This window comes from Miniopterus natalensis, chromosome 8 (assembly GCF_054644295.1).
Source record: "Miniopterus natalensis isolate mMinNat1 chromosome 8, mMinNat1.hap1, whole genome shotgun sequence".
Taxonomy (NCBI): Eukaryota; Metazoa; Chordata; class Mammalia; order Chiroptera; family Miniopteridae; genus Miniopterus; species Miniopterus natalensis.
Genome location: NC_142088.1, coordinates 38,323,975 through 38,351,565, shown reverse-complemented (window position 1 = coordinate 38,351,565; position 27,591 = coordinate 38,323,975). Strand labels below are relative to the sequence as shown.

General features: G+C 36.9%; 1 protein-coding gene across 1 annotated transcript in view; it reads left to right on the top strand.

Moving 5' to 3' along the window:
- The first annotated feature begins 4,316 nt into the window (after positions 1 to 4,316).
- Positions 4,317 to 27,591, top strand: part of MTX2 (metaxin 2) — a 45,673-nt gene continuing 22,398 nt past the window's right edge. The window contains exons 1-2 of the mRNA XM_087819747.1: positions 4,317 to 4,423; positions 26,579 to 26,626. Coding sequence (XP_087675873.1) covers positions 4,384 to 4,423; positions 26,579 to 26,626 — 88 coding nt within the window. The 5' untranslated portion in view covers positions 4,317 to 4,383. The remainder of the gene's footprint in view (positions 4,424 to 26,578; positions 26,627 to 27,591) is intronic.

The following is a 27,591-nucleotide window of genomic DNA, read 5'->3' as shown; positions in this document are numbered from 1 at the left end:
TCCAGGGGCTGTTTTATTACTCTCTTTATGAAGTAAAATGAAAAATATTAAAGAGCTTAAATGACTTTTCTAGTTTTAAAACAAGTGGTAGCCACAGTATAGCACTCTGGAGGCTATGGTTTTGGCTGCCTAGCATCTTTTCTCCCATTTTTCTTCTTGTAACAGGTTTCATTCCTCCTGGTCTGGTCAATCATTGACCCCATTCACTTGGACAAAGTATTAAATCTGGAGGTGAGAATATCCAAACAATTATAATTCTTCCCTGGGATTAACATATGGAAGGGGTTGCCAAACTAAAAAGATGTAAAGATTGGTGCTGCTGGCAGCTATTTTTCCTGCCACCTGGGAGAAGGTGTGTCTTCAATTGAAAAGAGTAAAGCTGAATGGAGAAGTGAGGTGGAGAGACAGGGAACTGAAACAGTAAGGTCCTGCTTCCCAAAGCTCTTCATTCAGTTCTGTGAATTACCCTGGTGTCTTTTCTGCCACAATGAGGCAATAAACTTAAATTTGCTTAAGCTAGGCTTGTTTTTATAACTTGCAACCAGAAAAGTCTTAACTGATTCAGTTCCTGTAAGACATTTATCAACCACCAGTGAAGAGCACCCTTAGTAGATACAGTTAAAAGACTCAGCTCCCAATAATAACACAAAGCTATGAAAGTGAGACAACATACATCTTCTGCCCAGTTTGGCAGAATAATTTGGAAATTTAGCATTTTCTTTTGAGAAACAGTTAATATTTGAAGAATCTTGGCCCACTATAATCAATAATGTAGATATTTCCCAAAGCGTAGTCCAATATGCCTGCAGTTCATGTGAGGGTGTGCTAAAATACAAAGAATGGGATCAGAAAGTGACAAAAAGGTAAGAACTTAGCCCTGGATTGGTCAGGATTCCTTAGGAATTAAACAAAATGGAAGAAAGAGGACTTGCGAGATAGGACAAATGGCTACCACATTCCTGTACTCTTTAAAAAATATCTTTGTAAACCCCATGTATTAGAATGCTTGTAGTTGTCTGCAGTTCCATTGTTTTTAAAGAAGTAAAAACTGTTAACAGATGAACAGAAAAGCTCTGGGGAATAACATGGTTACCTTAGTGTTTTCAAATGTATCAATATTCTACTTAGACCGGTTGAATTAACCATAATTAATTCTGTTGATAAGCATTGGGGGGTGGGGTGGACTAACTTCATAAAAAGGCCTGAATTTATTTTATCATTGTTAAATAATTAGTATAATTTTGAAAGAATCTTGGCCCAAATTTTTCTCCTGTAGGCATTAAAAAGAAAAGAAAATATTTATGTTTAAATAAATGCAGATAAAATGCCTTAGCATTTTAATCTTTATAAAGTACATATTCATCATAGCTGAATATTTTATATTTAATATAGTAATATAAAACTCTAGATTACAGACATGAAAATATTCTTATGACACAGTTTTGCAAGAAAAGTGATTTTATTAGGGCAAACACTAAGGCTCTTAATGTCATGCATTAATATTTTATTTCAAATAATTGTGTGATTATCTTTTTAGAAACATATGGATTCCCTAACACTTCTGTTTTATAACCTCATTCTTAAAAATTCCAGTGGCTTGTTTTCTTGTATTTTCCTTAATTGTGGTGATCTTAAACAGATCTTCAGCTTTAAAGCTGCCAGTTGTTCTAATACAGATGCATAAATATATTTTCTCCAGTTGGCTGTTTATTACAAAGACAGTTTGTTTGTGGGTACCATCAGGACATCTGCATTTTATTGGATTTAATTTTTAGTAATAAAGACCTCCCACATTATAGATTCTTTCCAGCCTAAATTAGCCTGTGTGGGAAGCAAAGGAACTGTCAGTCAGGGAGAAAAAGTGAATCCATATGGCACTAATGCTTCTGTTTCTCCGGCTACAATGAAGAAAGGTTTGGCATAGACAGTGCCCTCAGCAGATCCCTGTTTCTTTCTCAAAAGCCTGCTGGAACAGGGTTGGTATCAGTCCCAACCCAGTATCTTTGAGCCAGCCCAGTTCATCCATGTGCAATGCATGAAGCCATAGATGGGTACTGACAGTTCAAGGGCACATTCTCCTTTGCCTCTCATCTTGTTGTTTCTCTTGCCTGAATGCCCAAGTCCTTGGCTCTTGCCATTCTCTTCCACTTGGGGCTCACCTCTGCCCTTTGGACTTGTTAGATTTGGTTCAATTCTAAGTACTCTCTAAGAACTTTGGTTCAGGTTTATGATATAGAAATATTAAAAACCCTGCATGTGTCAAAAAGAAGTCAAAATATTTTATCTTCAGCTTTTTAATGGTGACCTACCAAACCTGGTAATAGAACTTGAATAGTTGATAATCTTCACTTTTACAGGTTATAGAAAATTCTCCACTGTGCAGAGAACAGATGGGAACTGAAAGCCTTTCTTTTGCTTGACACCAAAATACTTGTAACAGTTCATTTCTCTTGGTCAGTGCCACCCATTGGATGATGATGAGGAAACTGGGCATAGCATACTCTTTACTATCAGTGTTACTTCCCTCAGCACAAACAAACAACAAATCTCTATTATTTCAGCCTCTTGTCAACTCTGAAGGTCAGCCACTGAGAAGACTCTGCTTCTTAACTGCGTTTGTGTTCATGTAAGTTTTTGGGTAAATTTATATTTAATTCAACCAGTTTTCTAGTTGCAGAGGGTGATATAAATCTGGATAAGATTAAAAAAATATATCTACTGTCTACTGTAGTGAGTAGAATCCATTCCATACCTGTAAATAAATAAATAAATAAATAAATAAATAAATAAATAAATAAATAAATAAAGATATGTTCAAAGAGTCTTTGCACATGAAATTAAGATGAGGTCATATTGTATTCGTGTGGGCCCTAGTTCAATGACTGGTACCCTTATGATAAAAGGGAACTTTGGATGCAGTCACACAGGGATAATACCATGTGATGATGGAGACAGAGATCTGAGTGATATACCTAAAGCCAAGGAAGGCCAAACATTTCTGGTAATCCCCAGAAGCTACAAAGAGGCAGGGAAGGATTCCTCCCTAGAGCCTTGAGAGAAAGCATGGCCCTGTGGACATCTTGACTTTGGACATCTAGCCTCCAGAACATTTGTTCTTTCAAGCCACTTAGTTTGTGGCAATCTATTATGAAACTAATACACTAGTTAAGGAGCCAGAAATATGAACAGTAAACTGTAATAGAGATTTAGAGAGTTATGGAAGCACAAAGAAAGGAGACATAGCTTTCTAGGTGTCATATGTCATCGACAGTAATTCTTAAAACACCAGGTTTCCTTTGCAAAAACTAGGAAGCTATCTGACTTTTTGATTTACTGTATGATTTAAAATGAGTCGCTTCACCTCCTTGAACCTGTCTCTCATCAGTGAGAGTGGGCTTTGGCCTACCAGATCATCTCTGAAACCTGCTCTTCTTATAATATTTTATGCCTCTAAATCTAAACACATTCTGGTTTTTCTTTAATTATATATGTATAATTTCAGAAGTAATTAGGTTAAGGGGTTAAAAAGTCACTGAGATTTAGCGTCTTCTCTTTCTGCCCCTCACCCCAGAAGGGGGAAGGGCGTGAGATTAGAGCCTTCTTACTCCCCAAGATGAGCTTCATCGGGGCGCAGAGAGTTGAAGGGCAAACAATCTCTCAGCTCAGGTGCCGCCCAAGTCTCCTCCTCTCTGGCAAGCATCTCTAAATAAAGGACTAATTAAACACCAATATCTGTCTATGGGCTAAACCACCTAGCAGTGCAGTAGAACAGAGATTACCGTGGAGGTGAGCGTGGGCCTGCGCCGACGGCCCGAGCCCGCGTTTGAACTCTCTCAGCCTCTTTTCTTATCAGTAAAATGGCGCGAACAGCACCGTCTGGCCGGGGGCGGAGCGGACGGACTGAAAGGAGCGCTGGCTGTATTTTAAAAAGTGCCGGGCATCTCGTCTGCGCTTAAAAATGCGACCTGCTTTTACAAGAATCCCGCTTACAGAAAGGAACTAAACACCTCCGAGGTCCCCCTGCCCACGCCCCAGGCTGGCGGCCAGGGTCTCCGGGGGCCCCGCGCCCCCGCCGCGCCTCCCTCCACGCGCCCGGCAGCGGCAGGGGCCCAGCACACGCGGCCCCGCGCGCCCGGCGGAGCAGGGAGGGGGCGGGGCCGGCGGAAGCGCCCGGGCGCCGCTGTCAGCTGCGCCGGAAGTTCCCGGCCGGACCCGGCGGTAACCTTGGGGACCTCGCCGCCGCGGCCGCCGTGGTGGTGGGCTTGGCGAGTCCCAGTCTCAGCCGGGCCAGGCCTCTGAGCGGCCAGCAGCCGCCGGGGTTGCGGAGGAGCGCGCTGAGGGCCGCGGGCGCAGGAACCGCGGGCGCGGGGCCGCCCAGCCGACATGTCTCTGGTGGCGGAAGCCTTCGTCTCGCAGATCGCAGGTAGCGCGCGTGGCCGCGGACCCCGGAGCCGGCGGGGGCTGGCGCGGGACAGTTGCGGGGCGCAGCGTGGGGTTTAGGGCTTCCGCTTCCCCCCGGCCTTGAGGCCTTGGATGCGGAACCCAGGCCTGAGGAAGGAGGCGGGCACAGAGCACCAGCCTCAGATCACGGATGAGAAAACTGAGGGGGAGACACTCGGTCAAGGTCACCCCACAGTGGTAGCAGTCGTCTGCTTCCCCTGGGCGGTGCTTTGTCCAGCTCCCCAATGGGGCGGGAGGGGCGTGGGTGTGTGGAGGAGGCGGCGAGTTGGGATGGAGGTGGGGGGCGTGGCCACAGGGGCCTGGCATCCCAGGGCTTCAGTATAAAGCAGTCTTGGTGGTGGGACCTGAAGTTTAAGGTGATTGTCACTATTGAGTCACCCTTGTGACCTTCTGTCATTGAGGGGCCATCGAAGGTTTGTTTCATCTCCAAGCTACACAGTAGGGCCAATAGGTCTCCAGGATTCACTAAAACGTCTTTAAATCTACATGCACGTTAAAAAAATTCATGTATTTACTTTTAAATCTTTTTTTTTTTAAATCCTCACCTAGGGATCTATGTTCTCTTTTATTGATTTTTAGAGAGAGAGGAAGGGAGAGAGAGAAAGAGAGAAACATCTATGTGAGAGAGAAACATCTATTGGTTGCCTCCCATACGCACCCCCCACTGGGGATGGAACCCGAAACCTTTTTGGTGTTGGGGAGGAGCTCTTACTAACCAAGCCACCCGGCCAGGGCTACATGTACTTTTTAGAAACACCTTTGATTTGATGGACTGAACATAAGTGACCCAGAAATTCTTCTTCAGGGATTTATCTGATAGAAATATAAGGACCAGTATTTAAAGAAATATACAGAAAAAGAAAAGAAATATACAGTGATAATAATTGTAGCATTATTTGTAATAGCAAAAACCCAGATATGTCCTAATTATATATCAAATGGTATGCTCACATTATTGCAGATACTAAAAATGAAAAGGTACACCTGTTAAATATATTCGCTTGAGTTATGATTATCTTAAGTAAAAACAAGTTATAGAATAATATAGATTGTATCAACCCATTATTGTTAAATAAGTAAACAAACCCTATATAAACATGTATATGTTTATGTAAGCAAAAAACCCCAGAAGAATATTCAACTAATTTTAAGTAGTAATTTCAGGGTAATCAGGGTATGGCATTGGGGGAAGGTGGAGGAACTACATTTCTGAATTGTTTGAATTATTACAGTGAGAATATTTTACTTTTGTAATTTAAGCAATTCTAAATTAAAGATTTAAAAGATTTTAGTTTGGCAAGCAGTGAAAAAAGGGCAGATGAAATAATAATTTATATGAAACCCTGCATTTGACTTGAAGTGATTTCTAAGTATGACTCAAATCCAACAACTGTTCAGAATATTCTATTTCTGGCAGTAATATGGTTTTGTTGGAAGAGCTTAAACCTCAGGAGGTTTGAGATGTATACATACATAGTTCTATTATAACTTCATAAGTAATTGTGAGTCTGTTTTTGTAGTTAAGAGCTTTAATTTTTAATGTATTTAACACTTTGCTTATTATTCTTCCTTTCAATGGGCGTGAGCCAACACACTGTTTGATATTTCTTTTGGAAACATTTAAAGACTTCTTGCCTGAAAGGCTGTCTGTGCTATCCTTGAGAGCCTTATTCGTAAGGATATCTTTTTGGAAGACTTCTCTGAACTCCATAGTTTAAGCAAACCACTTCTGTCTCTGCACTACCAGTGTATCCCCCAGGAAGTTTCCTCAGTTCTTACTCCTTACTACGACTCAAAGACTTACTTTCTCCATCTCCACTGCTTTTCTTGCCTGGGTTATTGTGGTAGTCTCTGAATTGGTTTCCCTGCTTCCAGTCTGTTCTCCTTCCAATACAGTCTACACTGCAGGCCTGAGTGGGGTTTTGTTTGTGTTGTTTGATCTTTATTTTGCTAAAGTAGAAATGTACTCTTGTTTTAACACCTTCATTAGTTCCCCATTGTCAGTAGGTGGAGTGAGGAGGCATATAAGTTAGGTAAGACTCTCTGTAAGTTAGTTCAGGTCTGTCTGTCTACCCTCATCTCTTGTCACTCCTTTCCTTGAACATTCTCCTTTCTAAACTACATGTAGTGTCCACCTTTGGCACATGTTGCCCTCTGCCTGAAATGTCCTCTTTGCTTGGATAACTCCTGTTTGTCTTTTAAGGCTCTTGGCATATTTTAACCTGTAAGTCGGCCTGACATTTTTTCCTCTCAAATGAGAAAGGTTTCCTCTCATTTTTCTTTTCTGAAAAATAATGATACATGGCCATTGTAGAAAATAACCCCCCCAAATAAATAAATAAAGAATAAAGTAAGGATCACCTAAAATCATAACACTCAGATTAAGACTTTAAAATCCCATCCTCATCATTAAAACTTTGGTGAGCAAAGCTATTTCTTTCTCTCTCCCTAAAATTGAGAAAAATTGACATAAATATGAAATATGCATACTTTTTTTGGTAACCCGTTTTTGTAGCCTGTTGTTCCTAAGAGACTGAAGATCTGCGCTCCTTGGCCAGGGCAGCACTTCAGGAGCTCCTTAGTAAAGGACTTATTAAACTAGTTTCAAAACACAGAGCTCAAGTAATTTACACCAGAAACACCAAAGGTGGGGATGCCCTCACTGTTGGAGAAGATGCATGAACAACAGGTTCCACTAGCTGTACATTTTGAAAAATAAAACTTTATTAAATAAGAAAGATATAAAATGCTTAGCATTGTGTCTGGCATATTGTAAGCATGCAATAATTGTACATTAATATTATTTTTAGCTATTTACCTATCAGTTTTTCTCTTCTACTGGGTTTTGCCTCTAAGTTTCTGTGTGAAGATATGTTTGGTCAAGCTTTTAAAAGTTATTTATAAATAGAACACAAAATTTATTTCAATAATATAAAACATCTACAGTTATTACAATTATTAAATTACTCCTACAACAAATTATTCTAAGATACTTGTTTTAAGACTATCCATTTGATAAACCCCAGCAATGTTTATCTTTATTATAAAATAGAATTTTTGGCATAGGTCATAGGTGTATATATATATATATATATATATTTGAATCTTTTTCAGTAGAAGCCCGTTTATTAGTGCCAAAAAGTTGTAGCCTTAAAAATCTTAGCTGATAATTATCTGATTACTGATATTAAGAGTAAGCGTCCATTTTTGAGCCACTGTACTAGATGATTTATATACATAATTGCTAATAACTATTTGATCATGTTAGATAGGTGTTGTTATTGTTTTATATATGAAGAAATTGAAGCTCCCTTAGGTAAGAAAGCATAAAGGTTAGGAACAAGGCCATTGAAGCAAGACAGAAGAACTGAGTTCTAACCTCAGCTCTGCCTCTTACTTGTGTTATGATCTTGGGCATACCCTTCTGGGCCACAGTTTCCTTATTTGTAAAAGGGGGATAATGTATTTTATAATATATATTAAACATCTAGTACAGGGTGCTACATGATGAATGTTCAATACACGATAGCTTCTATTATTACTTTTATTACCTAAGAGCCTTTGAGGATGTTATCCCATTACCATTTTGGACAGCAGAAAATGTCCAAAGTGTCTTTATTTTTGTTAACTCATATACCATCTTTTCTGAATGATCTTATTACTTCCCAGTGCCTTGCTATATTTTAAGCATATCAGTTAATTTTGTCATACTGTAATTAATCTTTTGAAATCAGGATAATATCTGTCTGTTCTTTATTTAGAAGCTCAAAACTATATAAAGGATGAAAAAAGAAGACTTGGAATATTTCATTTATCTCATTGTGGGCATGAGGGTACTTAATTATTTAAATTTATTAATAACTTCATTTTGGCAGTGGCGTTATATTGTAGAATGATCTGGGAAAGTAGTTTTACAGGTTCCATGGAACCCATATGTAAGCATCTTGAAAGTAAGTGTAATGAAAACAGGCATGTTTAAAAATTTTTGTTGCCCAGCCAGGCGTGGCTCAGCGGTTGAGCATCGACCTAGGATCCAGGCGATCGGGGTTCGATTCCCGGTCAGGGCACATGCCCGGGTTGCGGGCTCAACCAATGACTCTCTCATCATTGATGTTTCTATCTCTAGCTCCCTCTCCCTTCCTCTCTCTGAAACCAATAAAGATGTATTTAAAAAAATAAAAAATAAAAAAAAAATTTTTGTTTTTATATCAGTAATAAAGTTTTTCTGTTTTATCCCCTTCTACATGAGTACTGGGAAATCTGGACTTGAAAAGCATTCAGAAGGGTTCCAGAGGTGCAAAGAAGTGGAAAACATAGCTTAAAAGTCCTTTTTAAATAGAAGTGATACTATTGTTTACAGGGTTTATTAAAAATGAAGAACATGATAGTCAAGGCTCTTACATCTGCATGTCTGAATATCTAAGGATGATAATTGCAACAGAGAATTGAAAAAGTACAAAGAGTTTAATTCTTTTGTTCTTGAAAATAAAGATATTTTGTTATTTATACTCAGTATTCTGAGGATCCTCCAGTATTGAGGAAGGCACTGAGGAATTATTGAGAAGTTATTGAACTGGCTGTCACATTTCTGAGAATCTTCTTTGATTCATATTAGTTATATGAACAGTGTCATACTGTAGTGCTTATCACCTTGGCACATGTGAAGTAGATATTGAAGGGACAGATGGAGAAGCAAAACAAAGATAAAATGGTTATACTTCAGATTAGAGGCAAAGTACAATTTATTGACAGCACTGTGGCCTATTTTAATTTATTGTACTTGTATTCATGAATAGGTTGGAAGTCAAATTCTTAGAGATGGTGTTTGTTGCCTTTTAGAAAACTTTGATACGATGTTAAGATCACTTGAAAGGCTTGTGTCTGATCTTGAAATAGTCCATAGTTAAACATAATGTGAGTTTTAATTTCCTTTTATGCTTTATTAACATTTTATACTCTGAAATTAAATGACTTCGTTTTTAACGTAAAAGATTTTGGTGATGGGTGGGTGCCCCATAAAATGTGTCACTCTTATTTCTGTGAAGACATTTGAGTTATTATTGTTAGCTCAAGCCTTCCATATTTGAGTGAAAATTGAAAGAAAACATCATCAAACTTCTTAACATTTTTCAAACATTTTAAAAATTTCTTGATAAGCAGTTATTAGATGGACCGAGATATCAAATGGAGATGAGATATTAAATTCAGGCTTCTCATTTTTTGTTCAAAGATGTTATAATATTCAGCAAATTCAGCTACAGACATTTGTGTAGAAGCATTTGCCTTGCCAGTAAGAGAAATGCATGTTTTAATTTTTTATTGCTTTGTAAATGATCCTCTAGTCTATTCTTGAACACTTTTCTTATTTTTGTACTCTCTATAAATGAATCATGGTTTTGAACTTTTCTACATCAGTAAAAAAAAAGGAATTTGGTTAGTAATACAGAAGGTTCTTTTCATAAAAACAATAATTTTGCAATTGCAATTCCCATTAACTGTAACTGTGTTGCAAAATAGAAACCATAAAAAACATTTCATTGTTCTTATACACTTAGCTATGTTTTTGTGCTGATTATATATTTTTCTATCTAAGAACTCTTATAAGCCAAAGAAGCTTCTCCATAACTTAACCTGCCTTTAGATTTTTAGAAAAGACTTTTGCTGTATATAGTTGTGTATGTTTATCCCAGTGAATACAGTATCCTTAGATATTTTTCCCTTCATGTCATATTTCATTACCTGGTCAAACTAGAGCACTGACTAGAATGTCATACAAATAAATGGTGTCATTTGTTAGCCATGAAGAGGCCATCATTACTCCAGCATTTATTTCTGTAAGGTAATATTGACAGATGATGCTTTAGTGATCTGGCCTATTACTGACCTCGTTTTCTTTTGATTAGTCTTTATGTTATAGGAAAATATTTTGGCATCATGAATTATAAGTAATGTTCCTAATTTTCTTATAAATTCAAAATATACATCAATGAGAAATAGTGTAAAAATAAAAGTTACTATATCTTTTCATTAGACATTATCTTAAGATTTTTATTATTCATCAATTTAACCTTCTGGTTTGGCTCATGGATGAGAACTAGTTATATAAAGTTAACTAAATGGTAATTGATATTTGTTCTTTAGTTGAGGTTGTGAATTACTTTTGATGTATTTTCTCCTAAAACAGATTTCTCCTTCTTGCCATATACTTTTATTGGTTTTCCCATAGTGTAACATTTGGTGGCGGTTTGGAGAAGATAAAATAATTTTAATATTAATGTTAAAATAAATATTTAGAAAGGGAAATATGCTTTATAAATTATGAAGTATAGTTTAAAGACATATAAAGTATTATTCTTTACTGTTTTGTAGTATCTTTGTATCATAGGTAAATGACTTTATCAATCTTTTATAAAAAGATTGGGGTAAAATTTGAATTTAGCTAGTATAATTAGGTTATTTTTCTCTTGGATTCTCTTTTTTTTCTCATTTCCTGAATAATGTAGCAACTGCCATTAGACCAGAGTTTATGATGGTGGTAAGCCATGTGTCCACTGGTTCCAAATCTTGGGGACTAGAAGCCAGAGAGTTGTTTTGTGGTAAGGAAGTTGGAAAGTAAAATTTCAGAAAGATAAAGTTTCAAGGTAATGGGTTAATAAAATGGAACTGATTGGTGGGTAGGTGGAAATGTCAAAATCTATGCCTGAAGCAGTAAAGTGGAATTTATAAATGTGACATGGTCGGGAATCAGTTTGATAACTGATTTAGATGTACAGAAGGAATTCTGAGGCTTCAGATAAATCAGCACTTAATTCTGTCTTTAATGCTTTATCTGTGACTAGTAGTAATTATTAAAATATAACTGTTCAGTTATTGTAGTGTTAAACCACACCACAAATTACTGCTGTAATACATCCATTTTATTACCTTCATGGATCCTGTGGGTCAGTAAGTCAGATAGGCTACAGGAGGGATGGCTTGTGTCTACATCACAATGTCTGGATCCACAGCTGGAAAGACTCAAAGGCTAGAGATGATCCAACAGTTGAGGGCTGGAAAAGTCTTCACTTACATGTCTGATAATTGGTGCTGGCTACGAACTCAGCTGGGGTGGTGTTCTGGAATTCTTACACATGGCCTCTCCATGTGACCTGGGCTTCCTCAGAACCTGTGGCCTCAGGGTAGTGAGACTTTTTACTCAGTTCTCCAAAGGCACGTGTCCAAGCTAACAGGGGAGAAGCTGCATCACCTTTTATGGCCTTGCCTTGGAAGTCTCGAACCATCCCTTCTACCATGTTTTATTGGTCACAAGAGAGTTACAAGGAACTCAAGGGGAGGGGAATTAGACTTCACTTCTTGATGGAGGTGGGGGAGTTTGTGGGCTCTAGAAGAGCTTGTGGGACAGGAGATATTGTGTGGCCATATTTAAGAAATATAATCTGCTACAGTAACCAAGGTGGTGATATACTGGTGCAGAGGGCTCAACTGAGTCTTACTTAGAGCTGGGAACTGACTAGTCCCATTCATGACCTAACAGAAGTTCTAAAATTGGATGGGGGTAGATGGGAGGTGGGGGTGGGCAGAATAGTGTGTGAGGGTGGTAGGGGGTGGTATTGCACATTGTAGTCAGTTGTCTGTGGCGCTCTCTAAAACAAGCCATGCTGGCCTTGCATTGTACCTCCTACCCTTGCATTGTACTTCCTACCCTCATTCACGCACTGGCACACACATTCTTTTTCCTCACCAAAGGCCTAGTATATATGAAGGGTGAGGGTAGCTCTAAGGCAAGTATGTTTTAAAATTATTTTAAAATTGATTTTAGAGAGAGGGGAAGGGAGAAGGATAGAGAGAAAGAAACATCGATGAGAGAGAAACATCCATCAGCTGCCCCCTGCACTCCCCCTACTGAGGATAGAGTCTGCAACCTGGGCATGTGCTCTGACCAGGAATCGAACTGGGTACCTCTTGCTTCATGGGTGGATGCTCAACCACTGAGCCACACTGGCTGGGCAAAAGCAAATATTTTTTTTAAACATTTCATAGATGATTGGGCTGTGTACCTCTGGTTAGGAACGTTGAACAATTTGGAGAGAAAGTGAGTTCATGAGTTCATCCTGTTGAATTTAGTATGCATTATTGAAATGTTATGCCTTAATTTGGCTTGATAGTTTTATTCCCAGAATTATGGCAATTTTTTGCTGTCAGATATCTTTCAGGCTTTAGATAGTGAAAGACTTGCTTATATTTTCTATGGAATACATTTATTTGTTGAGATGAGTACTTTCTCCGGCTGGGTGGCTCAGTTGGTTGGAGCATCGTCCCATACACCAAAAAAGTTGTGGGTTTGATTACTGGTTGGGGCACATACCTAGGTTTTGAGTTGGATCCCTGTTTCAGGGTGTGTACAGGAGGCAACGGGTCAATGTTTCTCTCTCTTACTCTAAAATCAATAAACATCCTCGGGTGAGGATTAAAAAAAAAACCAAAAAAAAGTGAGTTCCTAATTTATGTGCTCTGCTAGGTGCTGGGGTATAAAAATTAATAACCGTTCTTGCCTTTGATAAACTTAAATTCTTGTGTGAGACACATCCATTGAAACACATAATTTCAATATAAAGTGGTAAATCCTATAATAGAAATGCTAACTTAGGATGCCTTTACTAAGCATTTTGCCTTCCTTCTCTCAAACTGTATTAGGGGTGTTAGATTTTTAGTGAACATCTCAACTCCTCTCCCTGCCCCTCCACCTTCTGTCTGTTACACTTGTTATTTTTTGTACCCAGTTCAGATTTCATCTCCTCTTGTGAATTCTTTCCTGTTTTCCTCAGGCAGATTTAGTTATTTCTTCAAGAGGATTCCAGTAGTGCTTTAAACATAATTCTGGTCTGATGCTTATATTAACAATTATTGAATACATTCTGTGAGCTAGAGACTGTATATGGCATTTACATAATTTATTTTATTTTTCCAACAACCTTATGAGGTAGGTAATAGTTCCTCTTTTTATAGATGAGCCAATTGAGGCTAGAAGAGGTTAAGCAGCTTGGCCAAGGTGATTCAGACAATAAGTTGTAGACTTGGGAGGGGAGCCTGACTTGAGACCTATGTTTTTTCCCTATACCACCTGCATTCACTTATTGTAAATGATTATGTAACTCAGTCCTTCTCTTCACCCACCCCACCCCTGGGCCCCTGACCCACTCAACAAAATTAGATTCTAGAGAGCAATGACAATTTTATATTCATCTTTACCTTTTTATTACAGTCTCTCATACATTTTGGAAGTTTAATAACTTGTTAAATGTATGTATTTTTTCTGTTTCTGAGGATTTTCTACCCCTGAACTCATACATAAAGGGGTTCTGTGATGATTACACTATGTTATCTTCTTGTTTTTTGGGTATCTTGCAGTTCTGCCAGGATTTCAGGAGGTGCAGATCCAACCCACTGTAGGGGATTATGTGTTTCATGGCTAGCTAGGGGGAGTGAGGAAAGAGGAATGGAGAGTTTTTGGTTACCTAGCTTGATATGAGAGAATGAATATATGCAAAGTACTCAGAATAGTGGGTAAATAGTAGATACTTAAAAAATAAATAGGTGCTGTTATTATAATGATTGTGTTTGTCTTAGAGTAGTGGAGAGAATTGCTCCTTAGTTTGAGGGAAATCTAGTTTCCATTTTCTAGGATTAGATTTAGAGAACCATTAAACCTTGAAGGTTAACATTGTTGAGGCCTGATACCTATGCAGGGCTGTATGTCTTCTGTTTTTTGGGCAGAAATTGCACTTTTAATCTTAACCAGTTGTTTTCGTATAGTTCTGCTGTTGATCTCAAATGCATCTGTTTCTGAGAAAAGCTCAGACATGGTATTACGGTTTCCTCTTTTGTGAATTTCAGATTACCATTTAAAAAAAAAAGAATTCAAATTTTGAGTCCTAGCTACAAGGTTCATATCTATTCATAATCACATGTAGTTGGCCTGCTTCTTATTGGAAGCTAATGAAAAATGGTTGTTCACTTTATAATGGGACAAAGTCTGAATTAAACATAACTATTTGAGATGACTCATGCATACTTATGAAGAAAGAATGGAAGGTTTTAAATTTAACTTGTATTCACTTTAGCCTGAGTTATTAGCTTGTTGATGATGTGAATTTGTTTTCTTGACCCTTGTTAACCTCCAGAGATTTGTCAGTTTTATGAAATTGATCTCTAGTTTCACATAGATAGATTTAGATGGCTCATGTTCAGGTCTCATAATTACTAACTTAATTTTACTTTCCTTATTGATTACATTTAATGGAAAAACTATCATTTAGCCACTTTGGTTCCAAAATTAGTGAGGCTTCAGTTCATTAATCTTAAAGACTTATTCTGGAACACTATAAAATTGCAACATGTTGTAAAGGCATGTTGTAAAACATGGCTTTAAGCCATATCCACAAATACTTGAGTAAAGTAAGATGGGCAAAAATATTCTTGAATAAAATTAATCTACATAGATCTTCAGTACCACCTTCTTTGAGGCAAATGAATGAAGGAGGTGAAAAGAACTCAGTCTTATTTCACACGCATTCTTTGTCCCGGGGATGGTCTTTTTTTGCGGTGCTCACATACTGTCTTCATCAGACTTACTGGGAGTCTTTGTGGCATCATCTCTACAGTATTAGAATGTCTGAGTTTTGGGTTTGGTGGAAGTACACAATTTTATGAAGTTCCTCAGGTGATTCTTATATGCTAAGGGTTGAGAACAACTGTTGTAAGCTGATTATAATTGCTTTAATTCTAATAATTAACTCTCAAGAATGTTTATTGTGGGCTCTGTAAGATGTTAGCTAATGTAGTTGTGTGTTCACTGACTCTGGAGTCAGACTACTTGGGTTCAAACCCTGGCTCTTGTCACTTTCTAACAGTGTGACTTTGCAAGTTACTTATGCTTGTGCCTCAATTTTCTTAGTGTAAAATAGGGGTAATAATAATAATGTCAATCTCATAAAGTTGTGAGATAGTAAATACGTTAAGCATTTAAGTGCATAATAAATGCAATAAGAGTCTTTTAAAATTTTCTCTTTACCTCAGCTTTACTGTGATATAATATAAATATTCTTTTTAAGTGTACAATTTAAGGAATTTTTTAGTATATTTACAGAGTTGTGATTGTTACTACAATTTAATTGGAGAACATTTCCATCATTCCAAAAAGAAATCCCTTGCTTATTTACAGTCACTTCCCATCCCCATTCTGAGTCAATCACTAATCTACTTTCTGTCTCTGTAGATTTGCCTATTCTGAACATTTCATATAAATGGAATCACACAATATGTTTTCTTTAGTGTCTGGCTTTTTTCATTGGGTATAATGCTTTTGAAGCTCATCCATGTTGTAGCATATATCAATACTTGGTTCCATTTTATTGCTAAACAGTATTGTATTGGTGGGAATGCAGACTGGTGCAGCCACTAAGGAAAGCAGTATAGAGTTTCTTCAAAAGATTAAAAATTGACCTGCCATTTGACCCAGTGATCTCACTTCTAGGAATATATCCTAAGGAACCCCAACCACCAATCACAAAGAACTTATGCACCCCTATGTTCATAGCAGCGCAATTCACAATAGCTAAGATTTGGAAACAGTGCAAGTGCCCATTAGTGGGTGAGTGAATAAAAAAGCTGTGGCGCATTTACACCATGGAGTACTATGTGGCTGTGAAGAGGAAGGACCTTTTGGCCTGGTGCACAGCATGGAGGGTACTAGAAAGTATTATGCTAAGTGAAATGAGCCAATCAGAGAAGGACAAGTACCAGATGATCTCACTTATATGTGGAATATAATAAACAAAATAAACTGATGGACAAAGTGGATCCAGAGACATTGAAGCTTGGAACAAACTGAGGGATCTCAGAGGGAAGGCGGGGAGGGTGTTGTGGGTGGGAAGAGATTAATCAGGGAACTTGTATGTTTATGGGCATGGCCCATGGACGTGGGCATTGGTGTGGGGAGGGCCTAGGGGTGGGATGGATATGGGGTGGAGGGGATCAGTGGAGTTAAAAGGGGGACATCTGTTAAAATTTATTTATAAAAAATAAAGAAAAAAAATAGTATTGTATTGTATGGATATACCACATTTTATTTATCCATTTTCTACTTGATGGTCATTTGTTTCCACTTTTTGACTCTTGTGAATAATGCTGCTGTGAACATTCACATACAGGTTGGTCTTTGTGTGGGCATATGTTTTTTTCATTTCTCCTGAGGGAATACCTAGGAGTAAAATTAGTGGGTCATACGGTAATCCTGTGTAACATTTTGAGAAATTGCCAACTTTTTATATTTCCATCAGCAATGTGTGTGCAAGTTACAAATTTTACACATCCTCTAAACATTTGTTATTTTCTCTGTCTTACTGATAAATAGCCATTCTAGTGAGTGTGAAATGGTATGTTGTGATTTTGATTTGTATTTCCCTAATGACTAGTGATAACTGAGTATTTTTTTATCTGCTTGTTGTCCATCATCTCCTTTAATGTCTATTCACATCCTATGCCCATAAAAAGTTTTGGGGTTATTTGTGTTTTTTATTATTGAATTGTAAAAGTTCTTTGTATATCCTGGATATAAGCTTTATGAGTCTTGGGTAATTTTAACTGCTATCACCGTCATCATCATCAACATCATCATCATCATCATCATCATCTGCCTAGATAGAAGTCTAGGTAGTGTTTGACCAGAAGAAGATAGATTCTCATTATTCTCTCGTTTCATTTGGGCCCCAGCGTTGGGTTGTGAGGGAGAAGTTCTCCCCTCTACTAGTTTTCCTGAATTTTCAATCTGTTTTGCTTTCTATTTTCTGCTTCATGAATGACAGGGTATTAGAATCCATTTGCCTTGGATTTTAATTCTATATCATTCATTCATGTGCCCTCACTTTGGATCATTTTAATTTTTTGTTTACCATTTTGTTACAAATGAATGGGGGAGCATTGAAGGTATTGATGAGGGATTTGTGGGATATGATTTATTTGCCGTGGACTCAGTAAATGGGCATTCATTTTGCATTATGGATATTATGCGCTGTTGTATGTAATTTTTTGTTAGTTTTATGAAGCATGTAGACCAAACAGAATTAAGCCTTGTTATGGGTAGATTAGAGAATCTTTAATTGTCATAGTCAGATAGACTCCAGTATTTGTCAGAGTTTTAGATTTGAAACATTATAAAGGTAACAGATATGAAGATAAGCCACATGGTACCACTAAAGTCTAAGTGCCTTAATTTTCTTTATAATTTTATTTTTGGTGCTTAGAATGGTGCCCGGCATATCTGTGTGTGGGGGGTGGTGGTGGTAGTGGTGGTGGTGGAGGAATACATACATATTCTGTGAATATTTATTGAATGAGTGATAAAACAGATTTGTAGAATGTGGCTAAACTTACTTTCTAAAATGAGAGCTATGTACAATTTATGACACACACACACACATATATATATATACACAACAAGCAATAAAGAATATACAGTGGATTCTGATATTAGTCAACAAATTTCTTCTTTGTAAGGACTGATGATAACTTGTAGTCAAGGGAATAATTCTGGGGTGAATCTTCTTCCAGAATCTGGGAATCCCTCTGTATATATCTTATACTTCTCCAGTCTGTCCTTGAATGTCTGCTTCTTGCTTCAGGACCCTTATTTCAACCTAAGGTAGTCTTTAATCTTTGTATCTGCACTTGCTTGCAGTATATTCTTTGTTTCTTTCTTTCTTTTTGTTGTTGTTAATAATCACCTGAGGATATTTTTTTCATTGCTTTTGCAGAGCAAGTGGAAGGGAGGGAGGGGGAAAGAGAAAAACATCAATGTGAGAGAGCAACATTAACTGGTTGCCTCCCACACCTGCCCCAACGGGTGGTGGGGGTCATGGGGTGTGAACCTGCAACCCAGGTATGTGCCCTTGACCAGGAATCAAACCCAGGACCCTTCAGTGTGTGGGCCGACACCGGCCAGGGCACTTGCAATATATTCTTTAAGTAACTGCTATGATTTGAATTTTTGTGTCCTCCCCCAAATTCACATATGAAATCCTGTTCCCCAAGGTAATGGTATTAGAAGGTAGGGCCATTGGGAAGTGATTAGGTCATAAAGGCAGAGCCCTTATGTTTGGGATTCGTGCCCTTACAAAAGAGCTCTTAGAGAGCTCCCTCACTCCTTCCACCATGTGAGGATACAGCAAGAAGTCAGCAGCAGTCAGCGACCTAGAGGACCTTCATCAGTACCTGACCATGCTGATCTTGGACTTCCAGCCTCTAGAACTGTGAGAGATAAATTTCTTTTGTTTATAAGTCACCCAGTGTGTGGTATTTTGTTATAAGCAGCCCAAATGGACTAAGATAGTAGACTTACCACTAATGATACAAAATGCTACCTGCCAGTTCTTTAGGTTTATGGAAATGACAGGGTTACACTGTGTTTCTCCATTTTTCAACATGAGCCACTTTCTGGCACGAACATTGATCTCTGATTGTTAGAAGTGATGGGAGATTGGTTTTAAACTCCTTTTGTGGGAAGAGTCACTTCCTGCTTACATATCCTATGTAATATCATTAAACATCCCCTATGAAACAATAGCTCAGGGGCTTCACTATTTAATCATTTCATTATCAATGTTATATGAGATATAGTGTTATCTTTGAGTTGTACTATAGTTTTCAGGTTGAATCTGATATATAGCTCTTAAAATTCCAGTTTTGATAAAGTCACATGTCATCATATTTTAAGTCTAAACATCTTTAAAATCTACTTTAAACGAGGCCTTCATATCATAATGGCCTAAAACTTGTTAGGTTTTGAAATTAATGTCTGTGTTGATATCACTGAGATCATCAGAATAATATTTATGTCAAACTAGTAAATTTATTTCCTTTTCTGTGTGTGTCTTGCAGTAACTTGTTCATGTTTAAGAGCTGTCAAATGCTCTTTGATCATTTTGTTATATTAGTAGTGTTTGTATTTACACCTTTGGCAGAAAGCCATTCAAATTTGGAGATAGGCTGCACATGTTTCTTACTCCTTTTGTATGACACTGTCTATATCGTCTTTGGAAGCTGAAGAGATGACATCTATGAGCTTTTGGAATCCAATTGCCTAAGGATAAACAGGATTTTACTTCATTAGTGCACAAATGATAGGTTTGTGTAGAGTTATTATAACATTAATCAATTTGATGGATTGGAAATATGACAGCGTTGAAGCAGCATGTGATATTAGTGCCTATTATTTTACAAATTATGTTTTCACCTACATTCATGTGCCAGAGGAGTCATGTTGTACATTAAGAATGCCGAACTTAAAAACCAACAACACAGGGCACTTCTTTTCATGGCCTTTCTCTTGTCTTCTTAGGTTAGATCATCAAGAGATGGACTTGGGAATTAGACTTGTTTATTAGGTCATAGCACTTTCATACTGACATACCCTGAATTGAATGGAATAGATAGATCATCTGCTACTACAATGACTTATCACCCAACTTGATACTTGAGAGAATGCCTAAGGTAAAATATAGAGTCTTTAAGAGATCTAGGGATATACATATCCCTGGAATTTATTGGCCATTAGTCATTTTTCTAAAAATTATAATGGGTTAGTAGTGAAGAATATTGATTTTCTTGTTATATTGTATTGGTTGATAAAGCTTAAAAATACTAGGTACTCTAAAGATAGTTAAATGAGAAGCAAGTATTTATTTTTTTGGGCTGTGGATGTTTCTTTACCATGTGTGCATTTTTAACGTTAATTTATTTATATATGCATTAAGTTTGTCTTATGACTTTCAAAAGTCCAAGCATATAGATCCTCTCTCTCTTTTTTTAAAACTTTATTCTCCAACATAAATACTGTTAGGAATGAAGAAAATTTCTTTGAAAAATTTAAAAACACTCGTTTGGATGGAAAAAAACTATTCCACTGAAGGCTGAAACCTAAGAGGCATCTCCTTTGCTCCTGGTAAAAAAGACGCTAAATGTAAAATAATCACTTTGCCTGGGCAGAATTGGAAAGTAAGTAAAGGACTAAGCAGGTAAAAAACTGTTGTTTTTTTAATCCTCACCTGAGGATATTTTTTTCCATTGATTTTTAGAAAGAGTGGAAGGGAAGGAGAGGGGTGGGGGGGAGAGAGAGCGAGAGATTGATGTGGGAGAGATACATCGGTGGGTTGCCTCCTGCACCAGCCCCCACTGCAGAGCTGTGGATCCAGCAACCCAGGTACAGGCCCTTAACCAGGAATCAAACCCGATACCCTTTGGTGCTCGGGTGGACACTCTAACCACTGAGCAACACTGACCAGGGCATAAAAACTTTTAATGATGTTAATTAGATAGAAACTTTGTTATGCAGTATTCTGATATTTGCCTTTCTTTCTTTCTTTCTTTCTTTCTTTCTTTCTTTCTTTCTTCCTTCCTTCCTTCCTTCCTTCCTTCCTTCCTTCCTTCCTTCCTTCCTTCCTTCCTTCCTTCCTTCCTTCCTTCCTTCCTTCCTTCCTTCCTTCCTTCCTTCCTTCCTTCCTTCCCCCCTCCCCCCTCTTTCTTTCTTTCTTTTTTAATATATCTTTATTGATTTCAGAGAGAGGAAGGGAGAGGGAGAGAGAAAATTGAAACATCAATGATGAGAGAGCCATCATTCATTGGCTGCCTCTTACATGCCCCCAACAGGGAATCAAGCCCACAACCTGGGCATGTGCCCTGACCAGGAATCAAACCAAGATCTCCTGGATCCTAGGTCAATGCTCAACTACTGAGCCATGCCCAGCCGGGCTGCCTTATTTTTAGATGTTCTTTATAGCTATAAAATAGGAATCTATTTCTTTATAAAAATTTTCACGGGTCTTTTGCTAGGGAATAAGAAGTCATTCTAATTTTAAAGAATGAATTAATGTAGGTCACTAAGAGTACCTTAGTGTAAATTATTGCTTTAGTGTGAAAATGATATAGTAGTTTCTTATTGTGAAAGAATAAATTTCTGAAAAGCAGGTAGTTTTACTTCGGAACTCTTGTAATATAGATATTAGCTCTAAATGATACTTAGAGCAAACAATTTAAATTTTGCGTAATTTGAATTTAATATTTTTTGTATATATTATTATAAATGCCACATTCAGTTTGGAGCAGTTGAGAAGCCAGGTCTTTAATAAATAATCTCAGGACCATAGGAATTTTTCACAGTCTAGGAACTTACTGCCTGGAAAGAGAGATAAGATATTGACATAATAATAGAATAGAGTAGAAAGTAATATATGATGTAAGACAAGTACAAACTGCTACGGACAGTACAGATAAAGGAGAAATTAGATTTGTTTAGTTACAAAAGCCTTCTTGATAGAGGTAGCATTTTAACTTGGTTTTGAGAAAAGTGTAGGATTTAAATTTGTACTGCTGAAGGAGTATTCTGGACAGAGGGGAATAATTTGAGCAAAGTCACGAATGTGGCAAAGTATGAAATGTATGGAGAAATTTTAACTGCTCTTATAGGATACGAGGTTCCCGTTGTTAGGTAGATAAGGTAGGCCGATATCCCTTCTTCTTCCCATTAATTTGTGTGTGTTCTTTCCAAGCTTTTTCCATGGTCAAAAAATGATTTTAATAAAGTAGAGGACTCTTCTTTGTTCAAGGGTGCATGAGTGGCTGGGTTCCCTGCTAAAATTTCAAAAAGGTAGTTATTTAACTAGAACAGTGTTTTTCCAAAGTGGGGTGGGGTAAATGCACCCTGTGTTGTGCAAGACAATCCTTTAAAGTACAGGAACTTGGATTTCAGTTTTTTAAAAACTTTATTTTTCACTGTATGTTTTATAATGTATGTTATTTACAAGCTCAGAAATAGCAACCCTATGATTTCTAAATTTATTTGGGCCTGCATGCTGAAATATTTTATTGATGGGGACACGAGATTTAAAAAGTAGTGATCCCTGGGCTGGTTATAAAATGTGGAAAGGGGATTAATGAGGTTACTTATCAGTGGTTGAGGGCCTTATATTAGTTTTAGGAGTGTTACAACAATAATATCATGAAAACTATATATTTGATATAAAATATAGAAACATTTCCAGTGTTAGGGTCAGTGTATAGGTAAGTTTATAGAATTAAATTCTGCCAACTATTTCAGGCAGCTGTTTAATATTTTTACAGTTGGGTTATTGGTTGTAGTATTGAAGTTTTCTGGGTAAAGTTTCCTTTTTGGGGGGCCTGTTTTGTAGTTTCCTAATCTTCCCTGCTGCATTCTTAGCCTAAATGATCCAGAATGATAATGATGATAGTGGTAATAATAAAAAACATTTACTCAGCCAACATCTAATGATTGCCTGTTAGGTGCTAGGTTCTAGGGATGATGTGTTAACAAAAATCAGACATGAACACTAGATTTATGGTGTTTTTATGTTCTACTGGGGGAGATAAACAATCCAATAGTCTTCTGTGGTGAAAATGTTGACTGTGGTAAGTGGTACAGGAGAGTGTGCCTGCTATTCAAGCTTGTAGAGAAAGGGATTGAACTATTCAGGGAGCTCAAAGAAGACTTCCCTGAAGACAAGACTGGCTGTGGGGCCTAGTGCAAAACGAAAACTAGAGGCCCCTTCTTCAGAAGAATTCAGGACTGAGAGCAGAATATTAAATCAAACGTGGAGCCTTTCTAAGTGCAGGCCTGTGCAGCTGCTCTGGTTGCATGCCCATGAAATTGGCCCAACCCCAGCAAGTGATGTTTAATCAGAGATGTGAGTACACAATAGGATAGGAAGATTCCTCCAGGCAGAGGAAACAGCCCCAATGAATCTCTAGGGCAGGAAGGAATGGGGTGCATTCAGGAACTAGGTGAAGGCCATTGTGGCTGGAGTACACAATGGGTGCAGTGGAGGTGTGATGAGGCCAGAGAGGTAGAGAGAGTGATGTGTAAGGCCAAATTGATGATACTGATCTTTATTTCAAGAGCCACACAAACTGATATATGTTAAGCATAAAGTTTACTTTTGATGTCTAATAATACTAGTAACTTGCACCTTCACAGCATTCTCTCTCAGTCCCCATTTCCTACCAGCCTTCTTTTTAGAAACTTTTAGCTACACTTTCTATATTTACTCTAAGTCTGCCCTTCCCTAATGCAGGTCTAAAAAGGCATTTCATATCAGTGAGTACTTTTGATGGTAGAAATTGAAAATGAGGTGGATGAATTGTGAAATTTGATTCACTACTGAATTAGACATCAGTATGATGGTTACCAGAGGTGGGGGTGGGTGGGAGATAGTAAAGGGTAAAGGGAGCCAAATATATGGTGACGGGAGATGATTTGGCTTTGTGTTGTGGGTGCACAATGCAATATATAGATCATGTATCATAGAAATCTACACTTGAAACCTATATAATCTTATTAACCAATGTCACCCCAATACATTTAATAAAAATAAAAAGAATTAGTCTGTAGTCTGAAACATTTTAGGTCGACTGAAGTAAAACTTGTATGAGATGGAATTATTTTATTATTGTTTTAAAAATATTTTTCTTTTTAAATACTACAGATTTTTAAGGTCTCTTGTCAGCACAATAGTTTTAAGTTCTTAATCTCTCTTACATATGGTGAGAAGGGGTGGATATTGACTTGCCTAACCTTGGGAAAGAGGAGTGGGGAAGGAGTATTTTTGAACTTTGTCTTTCACATAATAGGCATTCTCAATAAAAAGGCTTTAATTAATATTACCCAAACCAAGAAATAGGCTTTGTACTTTGTTATGTGTGGATAATAATGTGCATGATTCATGGATTTACTTATGAAGGCAGTTATAGAGCTCATTTCCTAGATAAAAATCTGCCTGGTTGATTTGTAGATCCACACAACTTAGGATTTTCACTTTGGGCACTCTATTGAATGACACTCTAGCCATTTCATGTCCCATTTCATGTTTAAAATGTAATTATTTGAGCTGGTTTATGTAGGTGACACATTTAAATCAGTGATGTTTGTATACTCTGAGCTGCTCATGGGTGAGACAGGCATCTGATCATTCCCTGCCTCCTCTACCATTTCTTGCCTCCTAGTCTGTGGATGCACTAGAATTCCAAACTGTTGAAATAACATGACTATATATGGTTCTAAGCCTTCTTGCCTTCTCTTTTTAAATGGTAGATTCTGTTTGTGAAGATAGCATCAGATGTTTTGGCAGTTACTTTTTGAAAATTTATTTTCAATAATAATGTCTGAGTTGGAACATATTTTGCATTGGATCAAGAAAAGGATAGCACTTCACCCCCATTTTCAGCTTTAGGTTCTTAATAGAGTTTTTGTATTTTTAGGAAGCTTCTTTAATCTTATTTACAGTCAGGTAATATGTTGCAAGATTTCTTTTACTTTCACATATTGTCTGTTTTAATAGATCTGCAGAATTCATGGGGGTGATGATAAATTAACTCTTAACTGGAATTACTGGACACATAAATTACTGTTTATATGAGAACTCTTGATATGTCACAGTAGTGAAATAGTTTCTGATTTATCAAAGAACACTTAAATTACATTCAGGATGTACTTAATGCTAAGGGAATGTTATTCCATTGTTTTAAAAAATTTTAATACATGTCTCGTATATGTACAAAACAGCTAACCCAACAGTTAAAATGACCAGAATATCTAATTAGAACACCTATTACTTTAACATAGTTGATAATATTAAGTTCAGTAAAATTTTTATTAGCCTAGACAAAATATTTAGGGAATAGAGTGGTAGGTTTAGCTGAAATATCTCTTTTCTTTCTTTCCACACCCAATTAATGAACACCAGCTATATGCACAACATGGTACACAAGATGCATACAACACATCTGTGTCTTCAAGGAACTTAGTTTCAATCTTTGAAAATTTTGTAAATTTTATTTCTATGCTTTAATATTAATATAGTACATACAATTGAATCTTTGATGATGTAGGATCTTATAATGAATGAACCTCATTGTATTGTTTCTCGTACAGATGTAAACAGTGTGGGAGTGCTAACTATGCAATTTATCGTAAAAGGTTATTTTTGAGTAATTTGCTGATGTCAGCTTGTTTTTGTTTCCCTGACTTTTATAAAACTATGTTACACAGGTTAATTGGCTTCTTACTGAAATTTTACTTTGTTAAAAAGTTTACAGTAACATGATAAATATTTAGTTTCACTGCCTTTTTTGTATGTGAGTTGAAACTCAGTAGCCTTTATGTATATGTAAAATATTGTGGGTAACAGCATACAAGACTATGCTTGATGATTTCATATTACCCTTAAGTATGAGTTTAATTTTGTGTAGCCCAAACCAAAACAAAAATAGAATTTATAATTTATACTACTACTAGTATGTTTTCCTTTTCATTCTAAAGTATAAATATAAGCAAATTAAGGAGTCCCCTTATCCCTGGGACTGTTTTAATGCATCTTAAATGATCATTCATAAGGAAAAAATGCTTCACATACATACATTTCTTTAAAAAATCAACTATAGTTATGTATTAAAAAAATAATTTGTTGCTATATCACAGAGACTGCATTAAACAGAATAAGAAAATACTAATTGTTATCAAATTTCATATATATAATTTACTTTTTTCCTAAGAGCAAATGTAGTTACTATGCTAGAATTGATGATTCTGATGTTTTATGGCTTTTATAAAGAAGAATTCAACAAATAATATCCTATATATTCTATCAGTGGAGACATTGCTTCTTAAGTGTAATTGATTAGACAAAATTTAAATCTAGAGCTTTTTCTAAGCACTGGTAGATTGCTGATATTCTCTTTGTAGCTAGCTAGATGGAGTCTTCTGTAGGTGAACGGTTAAGAGTCAAGGTCAAGCCTGACTTTAGGCCTAAAATTAGCTTTACCAGCTTTATTTGACATTGTAGGAACTCACTGCTTCATCATGCTCCTCTCCTTTGATTTTGTGGGGTGGTGGTGGTAGTGGGGTCAAGGCAATGAAATGTTCTAGAATACTACAGGATTCCACTGTATGTTTAAATACTACCAGCTTATAAGGCCAATGCATGTGCTTATTTACTTTGGTGGGTTCATATGTTTTTGCCCTATGTCCCTAACTATCACTGCCTTGTTTCCACAGCTGCAGAACCTTGGCCTGAAAATGCTACATTATATCAGCAACTGAAAGGTAGGAACTTGTTCACAATTAAAAATGGCTTTGTATCGAAATATATTTATTACCCCCCCCAAAATATTCCCTCAGTAATATAATTTACTGCAAGGAGAACATAAAATATAAAGAAAAGGGATTCCCTTGTGTAGTTCGTCTAGAAGATTTTGCCTAAACTTGTATCTGCCAGTGTAAACCAACTATTCATGGCCTATAAGGTCCTTAGTTTATTATTGACTCATTATATTGGCTGCTGTAGGCAGTGTAAAATGATGTGGTTGCAGGAACAGTTGGCAGATTTACTGCACCAATAGCTGACACAGCAGATTTTTGAAGTTCTGTGGTAAAGTGGGCTTTCAGTAAAAAGGAACTGTTAAAATGTATAGGCTAGGATGGTTCAGGCTCCCTTTAGCAGCTCTTCATATATCATCAGATCACATTATGGACCCCATTTGGGGCTCAGCAGCCTGCTACAGTTGTCAGAAGACTGCAAAGTAATGAAGACTAATAGGCAGCAGCCCTAGTCTTCTAAGCATGGAATTTTTATTGCAGCGAACTTGTCATCTTTCTTTTGTGTGACAGTCCTAGACACACTGTGCAATATTAACTGCAAGCTGGTTTTATACGATTTCAAATGGTTTTACTTTTATCTAGAGAGGTTTGAGTAGATACAAATAGTATTAATTTTAAAATATACCCAATTTTAATGAAAAGAAGAGGAATATATTTTGAAAACTTGAAAAATGAATTTGTTTTTAAGTGAGTGATTTTAATTACATATTGCCCATAAAATGTGATAAATGATCAGTTTTAGAGGAAATATTCTTGTTTTATCATTGTTTACATATGATGATAATATAATCAAAATTATAATTACACAGTAGCATTGATATAGAACTTCATAATTATGTTAGTGAAAGGCTATCTCTTTTAAAAAATAGGAATAATTTTTAAAAATAAAAATGTAAGTTTATCTTACTTAT